The sequence below is a fragment of the Fukomys damarensis genome, unplaced genomic scaffold (assembly GCF_012274545.1).
Source record: "Fukomys damarensis isolate Sample0158 unplaced genomic scaffold, DMR_v1.0_HiC HiC_scaffold_73836, whole genome shotgun sequence".
Lineage (NCBI taxonomy): Eukaryota > Metazoa > Chordata > Mammalia > Rodentia > Bathyergidae > Fukomys > Fukomys damarensis.
Window position 1 is genome coordinate 2,802 of NW_022974748.1, and position 19,492 is coordinate 22,293.

At 48.7% G+C, this 19,492-nt stretch overlaps 1 protein-coding gene across 1 annotated transcript; it reads left to right on the forward strand.

Annotated features, from left to right (window-relative positions):
* The first annotated feature begins 231 nt into the window (after positions 1 to 231).
* On the forward strand, positions 232 to 17,234 carry LOC104860622 (inter-alpha-trypsin inhibitor heavy chain H6). Its single transcript, XM_033760711.1, is given in 22 exon segments — positions 232 to 351; positions 513 to 575; positions 5,777 to 5,877; positions 5,879 to 5,937; positions 6,645 to 6,719; positions 6,722 to 6,900; positions 6,903 to 7,094; positions 7,097 to 7,234; positions 7,236 to 7,314; positions 7,317 to 7,619; positions 7,622 to 7,648; positions 8,081 to 8,394; positions 8,396 to 8,702; positions 12,381 to 12,449; positions 12,605 to 12,741; positions 12,857 to 13,076; positions 15,180 to 15,215; positions 15,405 to 15,475; positions 16,367 to 16,493; positions 16,496 to 16,668; positions 16,670 to 16,759; positions 17,151 to 17,234. Coding segments are annotated over 22 exon segments (2,964 nt in total).
* The last annotated feature ends 2,258 nt before the right edge of the window (positions 17,235 to 19,492 follow it).

Here is a 19,492-nt window from a genome sequence, read left to right on the forward strand (position 1 = left end):
GCTGCCTCCTCCCCCTGCGTCTCTGCCCAGCAACAGAAGAGAGGAGGCATGTGGAGGAGAGAGAGAGGCCCTGCAATCTTCCAGCCCTGGGCAGCAGTGAGCTGGGCCCCAGGCTCACTCTGCTGAGGGAGGTTAAAACAATACTTGCAGTTCCTGGAACCCAGGCAAAAATGTCCCCTGGGAACGTCAACACTGTGCAAGCCCAGCTCTCTCACAGGAAGGAACTCACAAATGACGGAGACCCGGCTGCTTGGAGCCCTGGGCCACAAGTCTGAACACAGAGACCCACTTCTGCTTGGGGAGGCAGACACTGAACAAACAGCTGCACACACGCCCATTGAACTACAAACAGTGAGAGGCGTTAGGAAGGAAAGAGCAAGGTGTTACGCAGGAGAATAAGAGGAGCCTGATCTGGATTGGCTCTTCCAGCTCTTCGTGGTTTCCTTTCTTTTTGTCCAGATTTGCAGTGGTTGTTTTATTCATTAATTTGTCCCGAGGTCCCCTAACCCGAGGAGAAGAACGTGGTGTTTGTTACTGAGGTGAGCAGCTCCATGTTTGGTAGCAAGATAGAGCAGGTAACAGGGACCCTGGGGACCTTTGTTAGTCCTGGCCTTAGGAGGCCCAGAGAGCAGAGAATGCTGCAGCGATGGGACCCCGGGACCAAATTGCTACCCTCCCATCAGGCCATCGGCCCATCAACCCTGGCTCTTTTATGTCTGAGACTGCCATAAGGCCCCGGCACCTCACAGAACAGGAACCACAGAGACCTACAGCCGCACCGAGTCCCAGCAACATTGAAACATTGGTCTAGGTTTCCCGACACCGTTGACTCCCTGAACTGCAAAATTCCAGGGCTCTGTAGGTCCCCGGGTCTTGGAACCTTTGAGCTGGAGCACTCTGCTTGGATATAGACGCCGGATCTAATATGACCTTAAGTAACATAGACTCTGATTTTTCGTGAGACTGCATTTTCTGCGCTTTGTTAATTTGGGTTTTTTTTTTTTAAGTTTAAATGTAATAGGGTACTAGCTGGCATTATCCACTTCAAAAACCATAGACTTCTGAGGACATTTATTATCAGTGTTGTAGCTCTTCAACCAGCTACCGTTGAATGAAGATATTGGGGCCGTAGACCAAGGAGACTTTGATGTTAGCCCTTCAGGCCACAAAGGTCTGGAAGGAACATTTCAAACCGTAATGTTCTGGGACTCTCTACTGTGAAGGTTCAAGTGTCCTGGGCCAGTAGAGCCCCCGTGCTTAAAGCTTTCCACCACAGAGCCTTTGAGACCTAAATCTAAGTGAGTGGTGTTTTACCAGAGACCACCAATTTGGGGGAAGGGAAATATCCCAAACCGGCTCCACAGCCCTGAGTAGGACAAGTGGCCTACCCAACTCTAAACCTTTCCAGCTTTCCCGTCTCTTTCTGGAGGATGAAGGGGAGACCTCAGGAGCACCTGTGAACTTCATATGCCAGTAGCACTATCTCACTGAAAGAGTGACAGCTAACCACAGGATCATGGAATCCTCCCTCTTGCCCCACACATTAACACCACGTCAACCGAGGCTCCTGCCCAGCATATGAAGGTCATAGCTGAAGCAAGTGCAAGCCTTGCCCCTTCTTGAAGAGAAGTCCCAGTGGGAGCCCAAAGACAAAAGCCAAGTCCCATGTATAGACTCTAGATGAAACTACAGACTGACCGTACAACTACTGCAAACAACAAACAGCCTAAGTCCTGGCATCGAGAACATGGCCGGCATTGTGTTGTGCACTTGTAATTCTAGCTGCGTAGGAGATTGAGGCAGGAGGATCATGAGTTGGAGCGTTGCCTAGGCAACTGAGCAATACGCTCTCTCCGTTTAAAACAAAACAAAACAGAAAAACGGTTGCTGATGTAGCTCAAGTATTCCTGAGGGCAGTCCCCAGCACAGGTGGGAAAAGTCTGTTTGCTTCACTTCCTGGTACTTGATAGATTGGGTAAGCTTTCTGCATAAAATTACATGACATGCTGTGAGAGAGAAACACTCACAATCTGAAGAGGTACAGGTACCATTTGAACCGGACGCTGATATATGAAAGACGTTAAAATTATCAGAGCAGGAATTTAAAACAAGCATGATTAATATTCCAAGCCCTCCTAGGAAGTAATTGGACAATGGGTAGGAACACAAGTGTAATGTAAGTGGAGATCGAGCATCCCTGATAAAATCAAAGGAAATGCTAGAAATAAAAAACACAGTATCAGGAGTGAAGAAACGCTGCAGTGGGCTTATCAGGAGAACGGACATGGCTGAAGAAGGAGGGACTTTCAATGTATGCCAGTAGAAACTTCTCACTCTGAAAAATAAACAAGAAAGAAATGGAAAAACCCCATTCCGTTTTACATTGCATTCGGTGATTGTACGGCCATTACAAAGATATAACACATATAGAATTGGAACGATATGGAAGAAATTAACAGAAGAAATATCTGAAATAACGATGGAGATAAGTTTTGCAAAGGGAAGGAGAGACCACACCACAGCTCCAGGAAACGTGAAGTACAACGTGCAGGATGAACATCCCAAATCCACACGTAGGTGCGACATATACAGACATCAGAAAATCAAAGACAAAGAGCAAATCTTGAAAAAAAAAAGAAAACTAAACAGACAAAGGAAAAGAACATAGGAAGAACATCTTACCTACTGAGGAACAAGGAAACGAACTGCATCAGACTTCTCTTCAGGAATCATGGAATCAAGAAGGGTGGAGCGCGATATGTCCAGTGTTAAAGCAGCAAACTCCACCCTAGCCTAGAACGGTTTAGACATCGCAATGATCCTTCCAAGATGAAAGGAATAAGTACTTTTTCATACAACCAAAAATGGAGGGAATTGTCCACGGTGGCCCTGTTTCAGCGGCAATGCCCAAAGATTTTCACCAAGGAGAAAAACGGCATATATCACAAACTGGAACGTCCACGAAGCAAGACAAATGTTAGAGAAGGAAAAGGTGAAGATAAAGTATCTTCTTTTGAAATGGCTCCAGCAGGTAAAGTCTCTTCACAATAATAGCAGCAATGTATTCCGTGAGTATAGCTTATGGAAGTGCACTCAATGACAGTAGTAGTAGAAGGGATGAGCGAGAGAAATTGGGAAATAAACGTGGATTAGTTGCAAATGCATATGAGAACCTCTCGGGCAACCACTAAAACTTTACCTTATGTGTAACGGATATGCCAAAAAAAAAGGGGGAGAAGATGAAATTGGGTAAAGTGTGCAAGTAAAACTAGAAAAGAGAGAAAATGAGTGGAAGAAAGGTGCACAAATAAAGAAGAAGGGCAACACAAAAATCAGATACAAACATGGCAAATATCAATCCAACTATACCAGTCACCACTTTATGTATGAGTGGTTGAAATACACCAATGAAAGGACCAAGGTCATCTGTGTGGATGACCAAAAAAACAAACAAACAAAAAAAACAAAACACAAAAAACTCACTGCAGGTTATTCATAAGAAACCCAAAATATTGTTTTCTCTCCTTCTTGTCTTTCTCTCTTAATCTCTCTGTCTCTTTCTTTTTCTGAGATTGGGGTCTCACACATTCACTAAGTCGCCCAGGCTGGGCTGTTAAAAGCAGCCCTCCTTCTTCAGCCTCCCAGAGTGCCAGGATCACAGTCATGTACCCCCAAACCTGGCTAAAAACCCACTTTAAATATGAAGATACAGGTAGACGAAAAGAAAAGGGACAGAGCGGCATCACCAATACCAACACAAATCCAAAGAAATCTGGGGTAGCTGTGTTAATTTATGGCAGCTAAAACTGCACAGCAAGGAAATCACAGGGAACATAAGTGCATAATGTTCAATCCCCCCACCTCAACTATACCAATCCTTCAGGCGTATGCGCCTAATAACAGTACCAAAATACATGAGGTAAATCGGTTAGAACCGGAAGGAGAGCGAGACGAGATGACTGTTGTAGCTGGAGATTTCCCCAACCCTCTATCAGTCATTGACAGATTCCCACAGGCAGAAATCCGTCATGAAGAACAGCACCATCAATGAGGATGTGGATAAATAAATGGGGGTGTTATCTAAATGGCACAAGAAGAGCAAAATTACGGAGGTGAAATAGAATCTGTGTTATCGGGAGGCTGGCGAGGAGACTAGCCTGAAAGAAACAGAGGGTGAGAATGAAAAACAGAGGAGAGCAGAACCAAAGTGTGCAGAGTCTCTGAGAGACAGCTGTAAAGACCTGAAATCCCGAGGATCTCCACCTTTAGGGATCTGAAATCACTGAATCCTGGGTCACGGGGTGAGGAATTATAAAAGAAATGCTCTGCAAACATACAATTTGAATCTTGCTAGACTGCTGCTGTCCAGTAGAAGCTTTTTGATAATGAGGATGTTCTAGTAGTAGTAGTACTAGTAGCAGTAGTAGTAGCAGCAGTAGTAGTAGTATTTTTATGTGTGTGTGTGTGTGTGTGTGTGTGTGGTACCGGGGATTGAAACCAGGGCTTCTTTATTCATGCTAAACAAGCACTCTACCGCTGAACTACAAACTTTGCCCTTTGTATTTTGAGACAGGGTCTTCTTAATAAGTTGCCCCAGTTGGCCCTAAGCATACTGTCATCTGGCCCTAGCCTCCCAACTAGCTGGGATTACAGGTGCTTGCTATCACAGCCACCTAGAGGAAATGTTCTAAAATTCTGTGCTGCCTGATACAGTAGCGACTGGCCACGAGTCCTCATCGAACCACCGCTCTCTCCTAATGGAAGGGACTTGCTCTCCAGCTCCAGCCATGAAACACCCAGACGCTTACTTCTCCATTGCTCCCAAAGCATGGGACCCAGAACCCCCAAAGTGGAATGGGATTTATCTCCCGCCCCAGCCTACTGTCATGGCCCCTGGCAGCCCTGGACTAAAAGTGCCGGGCACATGACGGGCCCTGGCATTCTTATTGGATCTATGAAACAAGAAAGGGGCTAAGGCAGATGTCCTTTCCCTTTTCTTCTCTCTTGATTCTTATGTCTTTTCCATCCCTCTCTTATCCCCTTTTTTCCCTGCACCATGCCAGTTCTATCCCTTTTTTCCTCTTCACTTTTACTGGTAATCGGTGGAACCTCAGGACCTGAGCCCACCTGGGGAGGGTAAATTAATGAGGAACAGAGATGCTTCCCACAGAAGCGGCTTCCTAATCCAGCACAAGCTCCCAGAGGACCCCCTCGTCCCTCCGCCTGGCCTGTACTGCTGAACAGCCCCAGCCAGACTCAGGCGACACCAGAGGTCTTTTCTCCATTGTTCCATGGAATTGCTTTTTTTCTTTTTTTAGCAAATTTCTCGGGGGGAAGGCAAAGCAAGGAGGAAAATGCATAAAAAAGGCAGTCACCTTTCAAAGAAGAATATATTTGGTGAGAGTTGTATAGCATTTGTCAGTATTCTTTCTGCAAAATTCAGGCACATAAAAGAAAAAAATTTATTGAAATAAATATTTTGAAAATGAAAAAGGTAGTCTTGGCTATTTCCGGTGAAGAACTAAATTTTAAAATTAATTTGCACTTCAATCTCTATGGCTACCTATGCCTAGTAAATGCACTTCTTTCTGGACAGTGGCATTCTAGGCTTTGCACCATACAGCCCAGGAGAGCATTTTGACCTGGTAATTCTAGGCTCACAGAATGCTGAAGTTCGACGATGTTGAAATCTTATGGCACACAGCAGTCAGCGCGCTAGTGTACGGAGACTGTCAAGCTCATAGACCTCAAGCCTTGACTTTTCCCCGTCCTACAGACTGAAAAAGCCATGAATGTGATCCTCAGTGACCGGCAAGCCAATGACTCCTTCCACATCATCTACTTTTCTGACCCAGTCAGTGCCTGGAAATCTGGAGGCCACTATGCCCAATATCCACAGTGCCGAAGGCTGCTCGGGTCGCGAGGAAGCTGATGGTGGTAAGTGTTCAGCCTACCTATTCCCGTGCGCAGGCTGTAGGGATGTGGGAAATACCTGAAACCCTCTCTTCTTGCCCCCATCTCCCTCACCTCTCGCTGTGCTTTGAAATCTCACTATTATATTTTGCACAAGTCTGCACCTTCGTGTTGCGTGCCCTTCCCATCTTCTGCTCCTCCTGGAAACCCCTAATTCCAGGTGGAAGGGGCTCATTTCTCTTTGGGCCTGAGTTTTGTCCTCCTTATAGCAAACACTCAGGAGAATTTGCTAAGACTTTTAAAACCAATGACCTAGATATTCACTTCCAAGCATTTGAGCAAACCGTTGCCCTGATTCCAGCTTTTGATCAATCTCCTCTCAATTACTGAAGTCTAATCTCCCACCACCTGTCAACTGAGGCTTTTCTTCTCCTGTAGCAAGAAGGTGGGGACCCTATCCTTGAGTAGCTGCCAGTGTTCATAGTGAAGGAAGCATCCCCCAGAAAACAAACAAGGAACGGTCTGAGATGGTGCGTTGAAAGCCAAGGACGTGTGGGCCTCCTGACAGGTCTCAGGTAGCCTCGGTAGGGATAGAGGGGTTGGGAGGGATGAGGGGCAGAAACAGGCTGAGAAAAGCTGAGCTATGACTGAAGCTGGGAGGTTGGTGAGGTACCCACTGTAGGGGCAGAAGGGACCAGAGAAGATGGTCTCACAGTCTGCTTCCCCATTAGGCATCCACATCAACGTAGCTGTGCTGGAAGCTGTTCCAGTGCTGAGCTATAGCAATCGAGAGTCCGGAAAGTCCCCCACGTGGGGAGAATTCCTCTTGTCATCTTGCTGAAAGACGGGGAGCCTACAGTCAGCGTCACAACACCCAGTGTGATCCTTGCCAGTGTTTGAAAGGTGCTGGGCCACAGGGTATCCTTCTTCAGCTTGGCCTTTGGAGATGATTCTAACTTCCCACCGCCGGGACATCTGTCCCTGGAAATCCCAGGTAGGGGGTGAAGAAGGGGGCGGGATCAGCCTGATGCATACGTGAGGTCGCTGAAGTGGCCCTCCAGCTAGCGGGCTCCTATGAAGAGCTCTCCGTGCCTCTGCTAGCAGATGTGCACCTGGACTACCTGGGTGGCTTGGTTGGAGCCTGCCCGCAGGGCCTTTTCCCCAACTACTTTGGTGGCTCAAAGAGCTGGTGGTGGGTGGCCATATACAGCCCGGAGAGCAGGAACCGGGCCTCCACCTGGCAGCCCATGGCCCCGAGGGTTAGCCTCTTGAGGCACACCACAGCGAAGGAGCCACAAACAGCAGCCAGAAGGCCTTTGGTTTCCTGGGTTGGGGAGGCAGCCCTCCACGTGACCTGCTTTATCCACCACCTCTGGGCCTATGGCACTATCGGAGAGATGCTGGGTTCCATGTCAGAGACGTCACCGATCTCCACCTGCTCAGTGCCAACGTCCTCAACTTGTCCCTTGAATACAACTTTGTCACCCGTCTGCCTTCAGTGATAGTGGTGCGGTCCACAGAAGCCAGTGAGGAGGCTGGGAGACAGCCACCCAACAACACGTCTATGCCAGGCACTACCGCAACCTCCTCCAGCAGTGGCTGTGGCCTAAGAACAGGCACAGCTCAGCCAGCCTTGATGCCCAAGTTCTCCTCCAAGTCCAGGGCTGTGAAAACAACCTCAACTATGAGTGCCTCTCCCAATAAAGTGCCTATTCCTCAGAGCTGGAGCCACTGAGTCAGAGCTCTAGTTCCCTATCAAACTCAGTCTACCCAAAGCCCCAAACCCAGCGTAGCAAGACTGTGGTGCCTTGATCTAGCCAACTCTCAGGATGAAGCCTGTTGCCCTTTTGCCCTGAGAATCTGGTGTTCTGTTGCTTCTGAGGCCCAGCACTCCATCAAACCAGCGTCTTTATGTTACGTTAACCTCGGCTTCTAAGACACCATTCCCACCTCTGAATCCTGGCATCAACCCAGCCCAAAGCTGGAACGATGAACCATTTTTCTCCACAGCACCCCAAACCCTGGCACTCCATCACAACCTAAACCAGACACGGCATCACAGCTCCAAACTGGGCTCCTCGTGTCACACTCCCCCGAAGCCTGCCAGAGTCCACATCTGGAATCTCCACACTTCAGATCCTCCAACATTCATACTCCTGCTGTCTAGACCCGAACAACTTGCCACACTCTGCACCTGGAATCCTCTTGCCCAGGAGCCCTAAAATCGTGTCACCTCTTAAACCCAGTGCATCATCTCAACCAACTTCCACAGGCTCATAATTTCCCAAGCCTGGAATCCCAATCCCCCATACACCCCACACCCAGCTGTTCTCTAGACCTGTCAAACCCAGACCCCCACCTCTGCAGAGCCTTAGCCCATTCCCCAACACGGTCTCAAGTCCCAAAGGTCCTAGCGGTACCGCGACCACCTCTGTCCTGGGGCAACTCTCCCCTCTCCCTTTACCCCAGGAGTGTCCTCTCTGAACCTCCTGGGAGACCCTGCCATCAGCACGATCTGCCTCTAGGGCCCCAGAAGACCAGGCAATTTCCGAGCCCATCTTAGCCTGGAGCCCCAACAATGGGCCTACCCAAAGGTCCCAGGACTATGCCAGAAGGCTGACTCCCAAACCTGCCAAACTTGCTGCCTTCCTGCACCCTTCTTGAGGCCATCAGTGTTCACCTTCTCCCAGAGGGAGTACAGTAGCTGTCTGAGTCCATGATGGAGTCCAAGTTCGTGGACTCCTTGAACCCACAAGCTTTCTCTACCTTCTTCCCTCATCAGAAGGATGGTGAGTGCCACAGACAAGATGGCAAGCTATGGTGGAAAGGTATGAATGAAGGGCAGCCGGAGGTGGGAGTCTACAAGGCATTGCCAGTTCTCCTGGGAGTCCAGAGTCTTACTTGCTTGATTGCCTTGGAAATTTGGACGAGTTACTCGACATCTCTAGGCCCCAGGACACAGGCACAGGATCTGAAGCCTTGGGAGATAAGACTGGCAAGGTTAAATAGAAACAAGCTTACCCAGCTTTAGCCTTGACTTTGCTGGAAAGGCGAATTGCTAAGAGTTCCCAAGCAGGGGAGAGATGTAGGAGTGTTCGCTGGATACTGCTGGGAAAGGCTCATCTGACTGGTCTTTCTGAGCTCTGTGAGCAGCCCTGCTCAACAGGAGGGGTCTAAAACTTTGGAAAGATGATGATACACTTACAATTCCCAAAGGCTATGAAATAATACCGTTTGTGAGCTCTTCCTGTGTGCGGGTAATTGCCTACGTATTGTGACTGTAGCCTCTCAGCTAAACCCCCACAAGAAACTGTTAACAGATAACATGCTACAAACGGAGAAAGTGAAGCACAGAGAGGTGAAGCAACTTGCTCGGCATCCCATGACACAGCTAGTCAGAGTTGTGAAGTAATACGACCCGGCCCCCAAACAAACGTGCTTTTAACACACCACTATTCTGCCTTCTTCAGGGAAGATGTGATGCTTCCTCGGTGGCATCATGGGGCAGCGTTGGGTCGAGTGTGGCTGTAAGTCACAGGGGTGCAACTTTGGACGTGTTATCCTCAACACAGCCCTCTCCCTCACCTATCCCCGGTATCGTGTCTATCTCTGCTTCCCGGTAGTGTTGCCTCTAATATATTTCCCCAACCGGCCCACTTCTCACAACACCAGTTGTCACTGCCCCGGGATAGCCCACCACTGCATCTCATCTAGGAAACTGTCCCAGCCTCCGCCCTTGTCTTCCTGCTTCCTCTGCTGCCCGTCTCTCCCTGTGGTCAAAGGAGTGTTTCGTTTTTCATTAAGTTTATTGGTACATTTTAATAATACCATGCATTTACTTTCATCATTGGGAACTCGTACATGACGTATCCTGGTTGTTTTATTTTTGCCCGTTCCCCTGCCCTCCCTTCATCACCTCCACCCTTCCTTATTTACAGAGAGTTCTTTCTATTTTGTCATTTTCTCTTGTTTTTTTTCTTTTCCCCTACCCCTCCCACTTCCCCTACTCCCTTAGACCTTTTCTTCCCAGTTCATATTATCATTTTTACATTTTGATCCTTATTCACGCTTTTGGATTCTCACACCAGAGAATCTATCCCGTATTTACACACGTGTGTCCTTTTATCTCACTTAAGAGTCCGGCCTCAGTGTGCATCCGTTTAGCTATAAACATCTATAGTATCTCATTCTTTACAGCTGAGTAGTATTCCATTTTATATATTTTTTTACAAAGCCCATCTTGTTTGTCCAGTCTCAAGCTGATGGGCAATTGGGCTGCTTCCAAGCTTTACCTATTGCAAACTGTGCCGCTATAAACATGGGTGTGCATATATCTCTGTGGTATGATTCTTTTAACTCTTTGAGAAAAAATCCCAGCAGAGGAAGAGGCGGGTCACATGGAACCTCGAATCCTAATGTTTTGAGGTATCTCCATATTGATTTCCACGGTGGTTGCACCAGTCTGCACTCCACCAACAGTGGAGAAGGTTTCCTTTCTCCCCACAGCCCCACCAGCATTTGGTATTGGTTGATTTCTTGATAGCAGCCATTCTTTCCAGGGCGAGATCGAATCTCAGTGTGGTTTGCATCTGCAGCTCTCAAATGACTGGTGGTGTTGAACATTTCTTTATGTTTATTTGCAGCTTTTACTTGTTTGTCTGGGAAATGTCTGTTCATTCCAGATGCTCACTTTGGAATTGGGACTTTATATTTGGGGGGGCTGATTTTTTTGAGTTCCTTATATATTCTAAAGTATACCTTTGTCGGAGGAGCAGCTGGTAAAAGCATTTTCCCACATTGTAGGTCGTCTGTTAGCTCTGCTGCTGGTTTCTCTTGCAGCGCAGAAGCTTTCCAATAAGATGAGATCCCAAGTTGTTGATTCTTTTGTTGTTATTACCCATCTTAGGAGTCCACATGGTTATTGTTTTTATTTGACGAGAAGAAAAGCGACAGGACACAGATACAGGTCATGTTACAGACGTATTTATCCCAAAAGAGAATGAGGGAGCTACTGCTAACTGAAAACAACCTTGCAGAAATAGCAACTTTGTTTCTTTCCTTCAGATTGCAATGTGTGCCCTGACTGGGAAAGAGAAATAGATCTCTGACTTCTATGCCTTCAGTGAAGAGAAAAAAAAAAAAAAACAGAGGGAAAGTTTCGGTCAAACAGACATTACATATTCACAACCTGGTAATGATTTTTAATTTTCTTCCTATACGGACTGGGGAAAGGAGTGTTTCAGGGAAAGACACACTTGCGCGGCTCCTAACGACGGAAAGACGTCTCTGAACGACGCTCTTCCTACTGGGTTTTCTACCTCCTCAGCTTCTAGCACCTGACTTCCCGCACTGCATCAACTTTCTCGAGACGCCCACCCAGCCTCTCCAATCCCACTGCCTGCCCAAGTCCAGCGTACCTTGGCACGAGCGCAACAGGGAAGGCTCAGTACAGAGGGAAATACGTGGTAGCATGATCCCTGAGGAAGGGGCTGTGGCGGCTGAGACAGGAGTCTTCAGAGACACCAACATAAGATAAAGGACATACAGACCTGAATTTTCCCTATGTTGTGATGTTTAACGTTTCTATTACAATTATTAGTAACTTTCATGGTGGGTTCACATTAAGAGGAAGGAAAGAAGACAAAGATCCCACAGCCACCTGACCAAAACCTAAAGAAGCTTTGATTCTCCTCAGGCACATCTTTTAGCCTAGGAGACAGATAAACAGTAAAACGAACCTGGATCCAGTTGAATCAGGACGGAAAGCCAAAACTGCTAGCAAAGGAAAACTCACAATCAACGTCACGCATGTGTGTAATGTAGAAATACTGTAAACTGCAATGTGGTGTTAATACTGTCACTTATCAGACTTCAAAATGCCAGCCAGGCCTAAACCACAAGGGTGAGTACGCCTTACGCCCCAAGCCTGCCTCTTTGGGATTTAAACTCTGCCGTGTCTGGTAGGGTGCACCCTGAAAGAAATGCACAGCTGGAACAGAGGAGAGAGAAAATGTACCCAAACCTTAAGACAAGGGTATATGTACATAAAAAGCCCTACTGGAACCACAGAACTCACTGAATGAGGGCCATGGCATTTACGTCTTATCATCGGAAGCATTTATCGTCCAGCAAGAAGTAAAATTAAAGACATAGCTCCACCTGTGTGGAGAACACTTGCTACAGAACAGTCCGTAAGCCCACGTGAGGCTGCTACTCCAATAACAGCACAGCTAGCCTGACTTTCCACTAGTGGTATTTTGGCAAACATGTTGAAGAGGTGATCCAAGACAGGACTGGTGGTGGGTTTCTCCCTGGGGAGGTCAGCCTCCCTTTCCCTCCCCGACCCAACCCCAACTCATGGGAAAAAAAATAAAGACTGCAGTAACAGCATCAGCCGGCGCTGCCAGTCCACCTGGGTGCCCTGATTGGTGCCTTCTGCACCCTCCTCTTGCTGACCGCTTGTCCAGAGCGTTTGGATGTCACTCAGGAGCTGCATGATGAGAGTGCAGTCCTTGCAGGAATCCTTCTTCAGAGTGGTGAGCTCGGCGATGGAGTCATGGAAGGCGGTCTTGGCCAAGTGGTACGCTTGCTCTTTCTGGGGTGCTCTGGATTTCACAGTAGAAAACGGAGTAGTCGGCTGGGGTGGGTAGGGTGCATATGCTCCTCGTTGGTCTCATGCACTCTTCTATAGGCCTCTTCAGACGACTCCAGGACAGTCACCCTCTTCGCACCAGCGGCCACTTCGGCCAGCTGGCGGTAATAGTCCCACTGCGTTTGCAGGTAGAACACTTTGCTCTCGAACTGGGTCTCACTGCTACCCTTGATCAGGTAGTAAGTTATCCAGCAGGATCAGCGCATCCTGACACCCGGCCTACAGCTCCTTTTCATTTTTTTTTTTTTTTTTTTTTTTGCTAGGCACCAACCATCTCTATCTTCTCCTTAGCATCTGCAGACATCTTCCGCTCAAGGCTGCTGCTCCACGCTGCTGCTCCACGCCGCCGCACACCACAACCTCATTCTTCGTATAGGCCACAGGCAGGAGGTTCCGTTCTTCGTTGGAGAGTGGCTCATTCGGCTCCGTCACGTTCTTCCTGGCTCTGTCGTGCTCTTCAAGTCGTCTCAGCGCTCGACCTTCTCTGACAGCCTGGCTTTCTGCACCGATGGTTCGTGGTCCGTCTGCCCGGATTGTGTCGGCTGGAGGAAGAAGACCTGGATGGCCTGATGGGGCTTAAGGGGAGAGGCTGCGGTGTGGCTTGCAGCCCATGTGCTGGAGGGACAGATCCACGAAGTGAGGGCTAAGGTGGAGGAGGCGGCAGGAGCCCTGAAGGCAGAAGCAGGCGCGGAGGCGGCTCCCCAGTTGTCAGTTCATTGCGCTAGTTCCCCTGCTACTGAGGATTTGTTCATAAAGTCTTTTCCTGTGCCAATATCTTCAGGAGTTCTACCTAATTTCTCTTCCAGCAAGTTTAATGTTTGTGTTTTAATATTTACATGTTTAATCCACTTGGATTTTAGTTGTGTGCATGGTGACAGAGAGGGTCTCTTTTTATTCTTTGCCAGGTCGAAATCCAGTTGTTCCAACACCATTTGTGAAAGAGGCTGGTTGGCTCCCAAAGGAGTTTTTTAAAGGCAAAAATCACTTCATGTTCCTTCTGTGATTAACAGCCCCCAAGGGCTTCCCATGACGTCTGGAATGAATGCCAAAGTCCTCTTCGTGGCTTACGAGGCTCTGCATAATGTGCTCCCTGCCCCTCACTTTTCTGACCTCACCTCCTCCCCGTCTTTTACTCTTTCTCTGAAAGCCAGACTCGCTGAACTTGTCTCTGTTCTCCCGTAGGCACAACGCATCCCCTCAAGCCAAGGCTCAGGGCCATTTTTCCAGTTAATCCCTCTGCTCTGCTTGATATTTGCCAGGTCTGCCTTGCCCTGCTCCTTCCTACTATCCTCATCACTTCTATTGTCATTAAACCTCTGGCGTATGCCTTAGGTCTCAGATCAGATCCCCTTACCCAGCGTCTCCCTTCAGGTCATCTCAAGCCTCTAATATATCCACAGTCAGTCAGTTCTGTTTTGGGCAAAACATTTATCACCATGCATACTTTTATGACTTCATTCATCTGTGCCTCCTTCACGGAACCACGAGCTTCACCCGGTAGGAAAGCAGGCCTGCCTTTTTCATCACCTGAACCTTGATGCCTAAGCACTACCTGAGCAAGTGGATAAGGAAATCAGTATGCAAATGCTATGTGGAAGAACTCTGAGCTGTATCTGAACTCGAAAGACTAAGAAACTGTGGCTAAAGTGAAGTATCAGGCCTGAAAACGGGCAGATCAGTGAGGGACGCCAGTGAGAGCTCTGGTTCCATGGTATCTCTGCCCCGGGAATGTGAAGGATTTCTCTCAATTCTTTGCGTTCGGCAGGAAGGTTGGTGATGGTGGGATGGTGAGTCTGAGGAGATGCAGAGAGGAGCTGGGGACAGCACGGAATCTCATAGAAGTTCCGGGAGGCTAGCGAAAGGTGAGTCAGGCGCTCTCCTGGCAATGAGTCCCCGAGCCTTCATTTCCACCCACTTAGGATTCTCACTGAAACTGTGGAGGCCCAGGGCAGGGCTGGTGTATCAGTTTTCTGCTGATACGTAACAAATTATCCCAGATCTCGCAAGCGAGAACTACAGCCGTTACGTCCATTTGTGGCCGTGATAACAATGCCACAGAGTTGGTCATTCCTAGAGTAAGGGTGCACTCATCTCACAGTGCTGGAGGCAGGGAGGTCTGAGGCTCAGAGCCTGCGTCCGCTGAGAGCCTCCCTCCTTCGTTTGATGAGCTCTCTGCAGAGTCCCTGGACCTCTCGGTAGTGGCGGTATGTGGTGGAACAGAGCAAGGCGGCCAGAATAGATCGCTTTTGTAACGAAGTCACTCCCTTAATTATTAATCTGCTTACTGAGCTGGCCTTGAAGGATAACAAAAATTGATCTCTGATAGTCAAGGAAAAGGAAAATACTCCAGGTGGTGGGAAAAACAGGCACAAACAGTCACTCACAAGAGAAGGCACACCCTCACAAGAATCGTCGCTTCCGTTGAGCTGGAGCACAAAGACCAGACGAAGAGCTAGGTGGGGGCGAGATTCCAGAAAAGCCTCAGACGTTGTAGTCGAGAATTTGGCTCTTACCTGGCACGAGTTGGTTTAGAGGCCAAGGGAAGTCTTACCGGTCCCAGGAATGTGTTTGAGATCACTCCCTCTCCAACTCGGGCGCTCTCTCTCCTTCGGAGGCACTTGGCCAAATACCTTCACCTTCTCATCCTCTGGTAAGCTGGCCAGCCCGTGGTCTTCTTGGTTGAGTACGGGACAGTTTGTGCACTGGGACTGGAGTCAGGCTTGCTCTGGGGAGATAGACGTGGCCTGTACCTTTCTCCTCCTCCCCCGCTTGCCCTCTCCTCGCTCCCATTGCACCCAGGATCAAAACCTCGGAGATGCAGGTTCTGCTTTGCACTGAGCGGAGGACCCCCGCTTTATGATCCACATCCCACACTCAGAAGAGAGGCTCTGCTTCGCACTGGATGCTACAGCTTAGAGAGAACCCGAAGTCGGGTGAGATCTCCGAGGCCTCCATCTCCACGCACCACCCCAGCTGAATGCACTCACATCAATATTCCAGACACTTAGCACCTCCCCGACACACAAGAATACACTTGGAAACACACACAAACACACCCAGATAACCAGCCAGATTCTCCTGGATACGGGCACATCAGAGCATTCCAGGAAATCGTCTTGAGACTTCCCACGCCAGAAATATGCACGCAGACATAGCATGACACAGAAGACATGCCCCAATGCACGCAGTAACAGGCATAGCAAAACACCCAGGCACCAAAGCACCGGTGCCCTCAGCTTCACCTCTGTCCCCAGGAATTCAGCACACACAGGAGCAGGCACTCGTTGCCACTTTTACACATATGAAACATACTGGCCTACAGCAATACCCGCCAAGCTATCCACTGATGCACATTCATACAGCAATAGCTCCAAGCTATCCACTGACGCACATTCATACAGCAATACCACCAAGATATCCACTGAAGCACATTCAGACACAACACATCCTATTGCATCATGGCACAGAGCAGCAACACATCCACAGGGACAGATAAGCATACGGCGAGAAACATAAACAGAGACTCTCACATGCCACCTTCTCCAAAAGTCACCTGAATATTGCCGAACACACCAGTTTCCCACTCAGAGCCAAACGCACACACATGTACATGCAAAAAGCCACGCTGGGGTGAGCCAGTGCGTACATACTGCGTGACCCTCCCCGGGGCGGGTGGCGGTAGAAGCATTTTCTCTCAAGAGCTAGCCCTTTAGCCACAAATCTGCACCACTTCATCCAGAACGGGGCCTCAACATCTCATCCCTGCCTGTGCCGTGAGTGACTATGTGGATGCCCGGGTGAAAACCTGTGCTTGGGGCACCACCAAGACCAGGCCAGGGAGACCAGACTCGCACAGACTGCCAGATCATCACAGTCACTGCCTTCAAACCCCGGGCCTGCATTACCACTGTCAGCCATATCTGTGGTGCCACATCTTGTACCTGTCCTGAGACCAGCCCGGCCTGGTGAGCAAGCCCCAAGCGGAGCTCCACGTGGCTGCCGCAGCCCACCTCACCTTCCGTCTTGGCCCCTCATTTGTGTTCCTCAGACTCGGGCACTGCTACGGGCACTGCAGGGCCCTGCAGCTACCCTGCTTGGGATTCTGTATGGGTGGCCAAAGACTCAGGCCTCAGTCCCTCAGCCCAAGACCTGGGGCCAAGTGCTGCTGAGGCAGAAAGGAGCCAGGGAACACTGGTCCCAACAAAGACCTTCACCAAGATGAAACGTCAGTGGGACCCCAGCACCCTATATTCCTTCCTAATCACAGAGGAGAATCAGAACCAAGCTCTGCCCTTAGGGAGCTCCTGGTCTGGGTAAAGGAAAGATGCAGACGAGGATGGTGACCACAAAGAGGGATCAGTGTTTGACCGAAGGCCTCCCAAGGCATTAGAGAAACCAAGAGCGGAGGCCTCGCCTAAGCACAGAGCTCAAGAGGACTGAACTCTTGGAGGAGAGAGAGCCACCCATCGTGCGTAAGACTGAGAAATAATGTGGAGGGAAGAAATGGACACTGGAGGAGCCGGAACTGGAGCGGTCAGAATTGCATTCCAGGATGTAAAATTAGGCTCTATCCTCAACGCAACAGGGCTACCGGGCTTCCTGCTGGCTAGTGACGTCCTCTCAGGTAAAGCGGTTGCTGGGCCAGGCTTACCCAGCCCATGTTCTGTGATGGCTCCTGAACGCCAGCGCAGCGGATGTCAATTTGAAAGATCCAGAGGCCAGGGAATGGGGTGAGCCTAGGACAAGGACCCTGGCATGCGGAGGTACACGTAGGGACACGATTCCCACGTGTGCTAATGGACACGTATACCAGGAAATGCAAACATACAGACATGCAGAACTGTGGGCCAACAGACTTAACCAAACCCCATTTCCTCACAGTCCCTCCTGTCTTTGATCTTGTTCCCTCCAAATCCATAATCCACAGCAGCCTTAGAAGTGACTTCCTTCAAAGAAGCAAATCAACCAACAAACGGAAAACTGATGGAGTCCCTCAGTAGTCCTGCCCACAACTTTCCTTGACTCCCAAGATGTAGTCCAGGCTCTTGGGGTTTTGCTAACAAACCACGCTGTCTCCCACCACAGGCTCTTTATATGTATTGTTTCTTCTGCGTGGGACATTTTACTTTGGATTCATGTGGGAAATTTTAATTCATCCTTCAAGTCTTAGTTGTCACCTCCTCTAAGAGGAAGCTATGCATGAGGCCTTCCTGAGATCGAGTTTGGTCCCTTCTTTCAAGTTCCCGTAGCCCTCTGGCATCCCCTCCAAGCTCACAGCACTTACACTGTATAATAATCATCTGGTTCCCCACCTCGACCCCTGATTTATACTGTAAGCTCTTTCAAGGCAAAGACATTTGTCTGAACCATTTATGTAGCCATAGGCAGACAGAAAGTTTCCTAGTAAATATGCTCAAAGAATGGATAAATGAATGAACAAACAGGCGAACCAAAAAGGCTCCCTTGAAACAGCGGTAGGCATACACGTACACATACTCACACGCAAAGACACAGGATCACACGAAGAAAGACAGCAACAAAGACATAGACTTGGACGTACAGAGACAGACGTACGGGAACAAGAGAAACACAGATCTCACAGCATAGAACCGTAGACATCATAACACGCAAACATACAAAGAAAGAAAGAGACAGAGAGCCAGAGTGGCCACATCAGAGACATAAACCTAGAAAAACATAAACGGGCGGTCTCTCTTGTTTCTTAAACTTTTTTTAGTACACATTTGCATGACATAGCGGTCACAACATGGTGGAGTTGGAACATGTACATAACAGATCTCAATTCTGTTCTGAATTCCCCTTTTCCTTCCTTCCCTCCCCTTTCCCACAGTCCCCTTCCCATTTGAAAAGGATCTCTTGTTGGACCCTGGTGTCCCCGTGATTTTGACTTTCTGTCCCAGTCACAAAGAAGCGAGGAGACCAAAACCTAGATCACTCAATTCACCCAATGGAGGTCATCCAGTGGTCAATGAAAAGACACTAAGACATAAAAACCTGCACACTGAGATATATACATATCTATGCGACATAAAGGTAAAAACATACAGATACACCAGCACACAGACTTGAGGGCATAGAGGGGATAAGGAAAGAACCACAAAGACACTGGACCAGGGACATACAGAGATCTAGAAATGGACGTAGTACACAGACTCTTATTTGGTGATGAAGACTCGGGCACATAGGCAGACAGAAAGGAAGACATTTAGAGTGAACCAGATCTGCATAGGCCAACACAGACGGATATGCTCGGCGAAGCGTGGGTGCGTATTTTCAGAGATCCAGAGACAAACACAGGGAGACTCAGTCACTTGAAGGGTGACAAGCACCAGTAAAGAGATAGGGATCTGGCCAGGTAACAGACATAAGGATAGGCAAGGCGCAGGCAACGGGTACAATGGGAATGTTGTGACATAGTGACAGGTGGCAGCACACGAATACAGGGAGGGAGGAACCAGGACAAGGAGACACGGGAATGCATCCAGTTTCCTCTAAAAAGATACAGGTTAGACACAGGGACAGAAACACAGGAACACATCTGGAGAGACAGAACCAGGAACAAAGAAACCCAGGGGCACTGAATATAAGCAAATGGGCAGAAGTACAATGACAAGGAAATCTCTCCAAAGAGGCGGGGATACAAAAACACCGACTCAAGCTGCACCCAGTGATACCAGGAATAGTGACAAACAGGCAACCAAAGCCACAAGTGCAAGGATGGAGACGCCGAATTCAACCCAGGCACAGAAAGATAGCAGCTCAAAAATAAAAAGACATGGATATGGACACCTGTGTTGGTCACTTTCCTCACGTTGCTGAGACAAAATACCCGACACCCAAAGTTAAAGGAGGAAAGGTTTATTTAGCCCAGAGTTCAAAGCGGTGTCAGTCCACACCTGGCTGGCT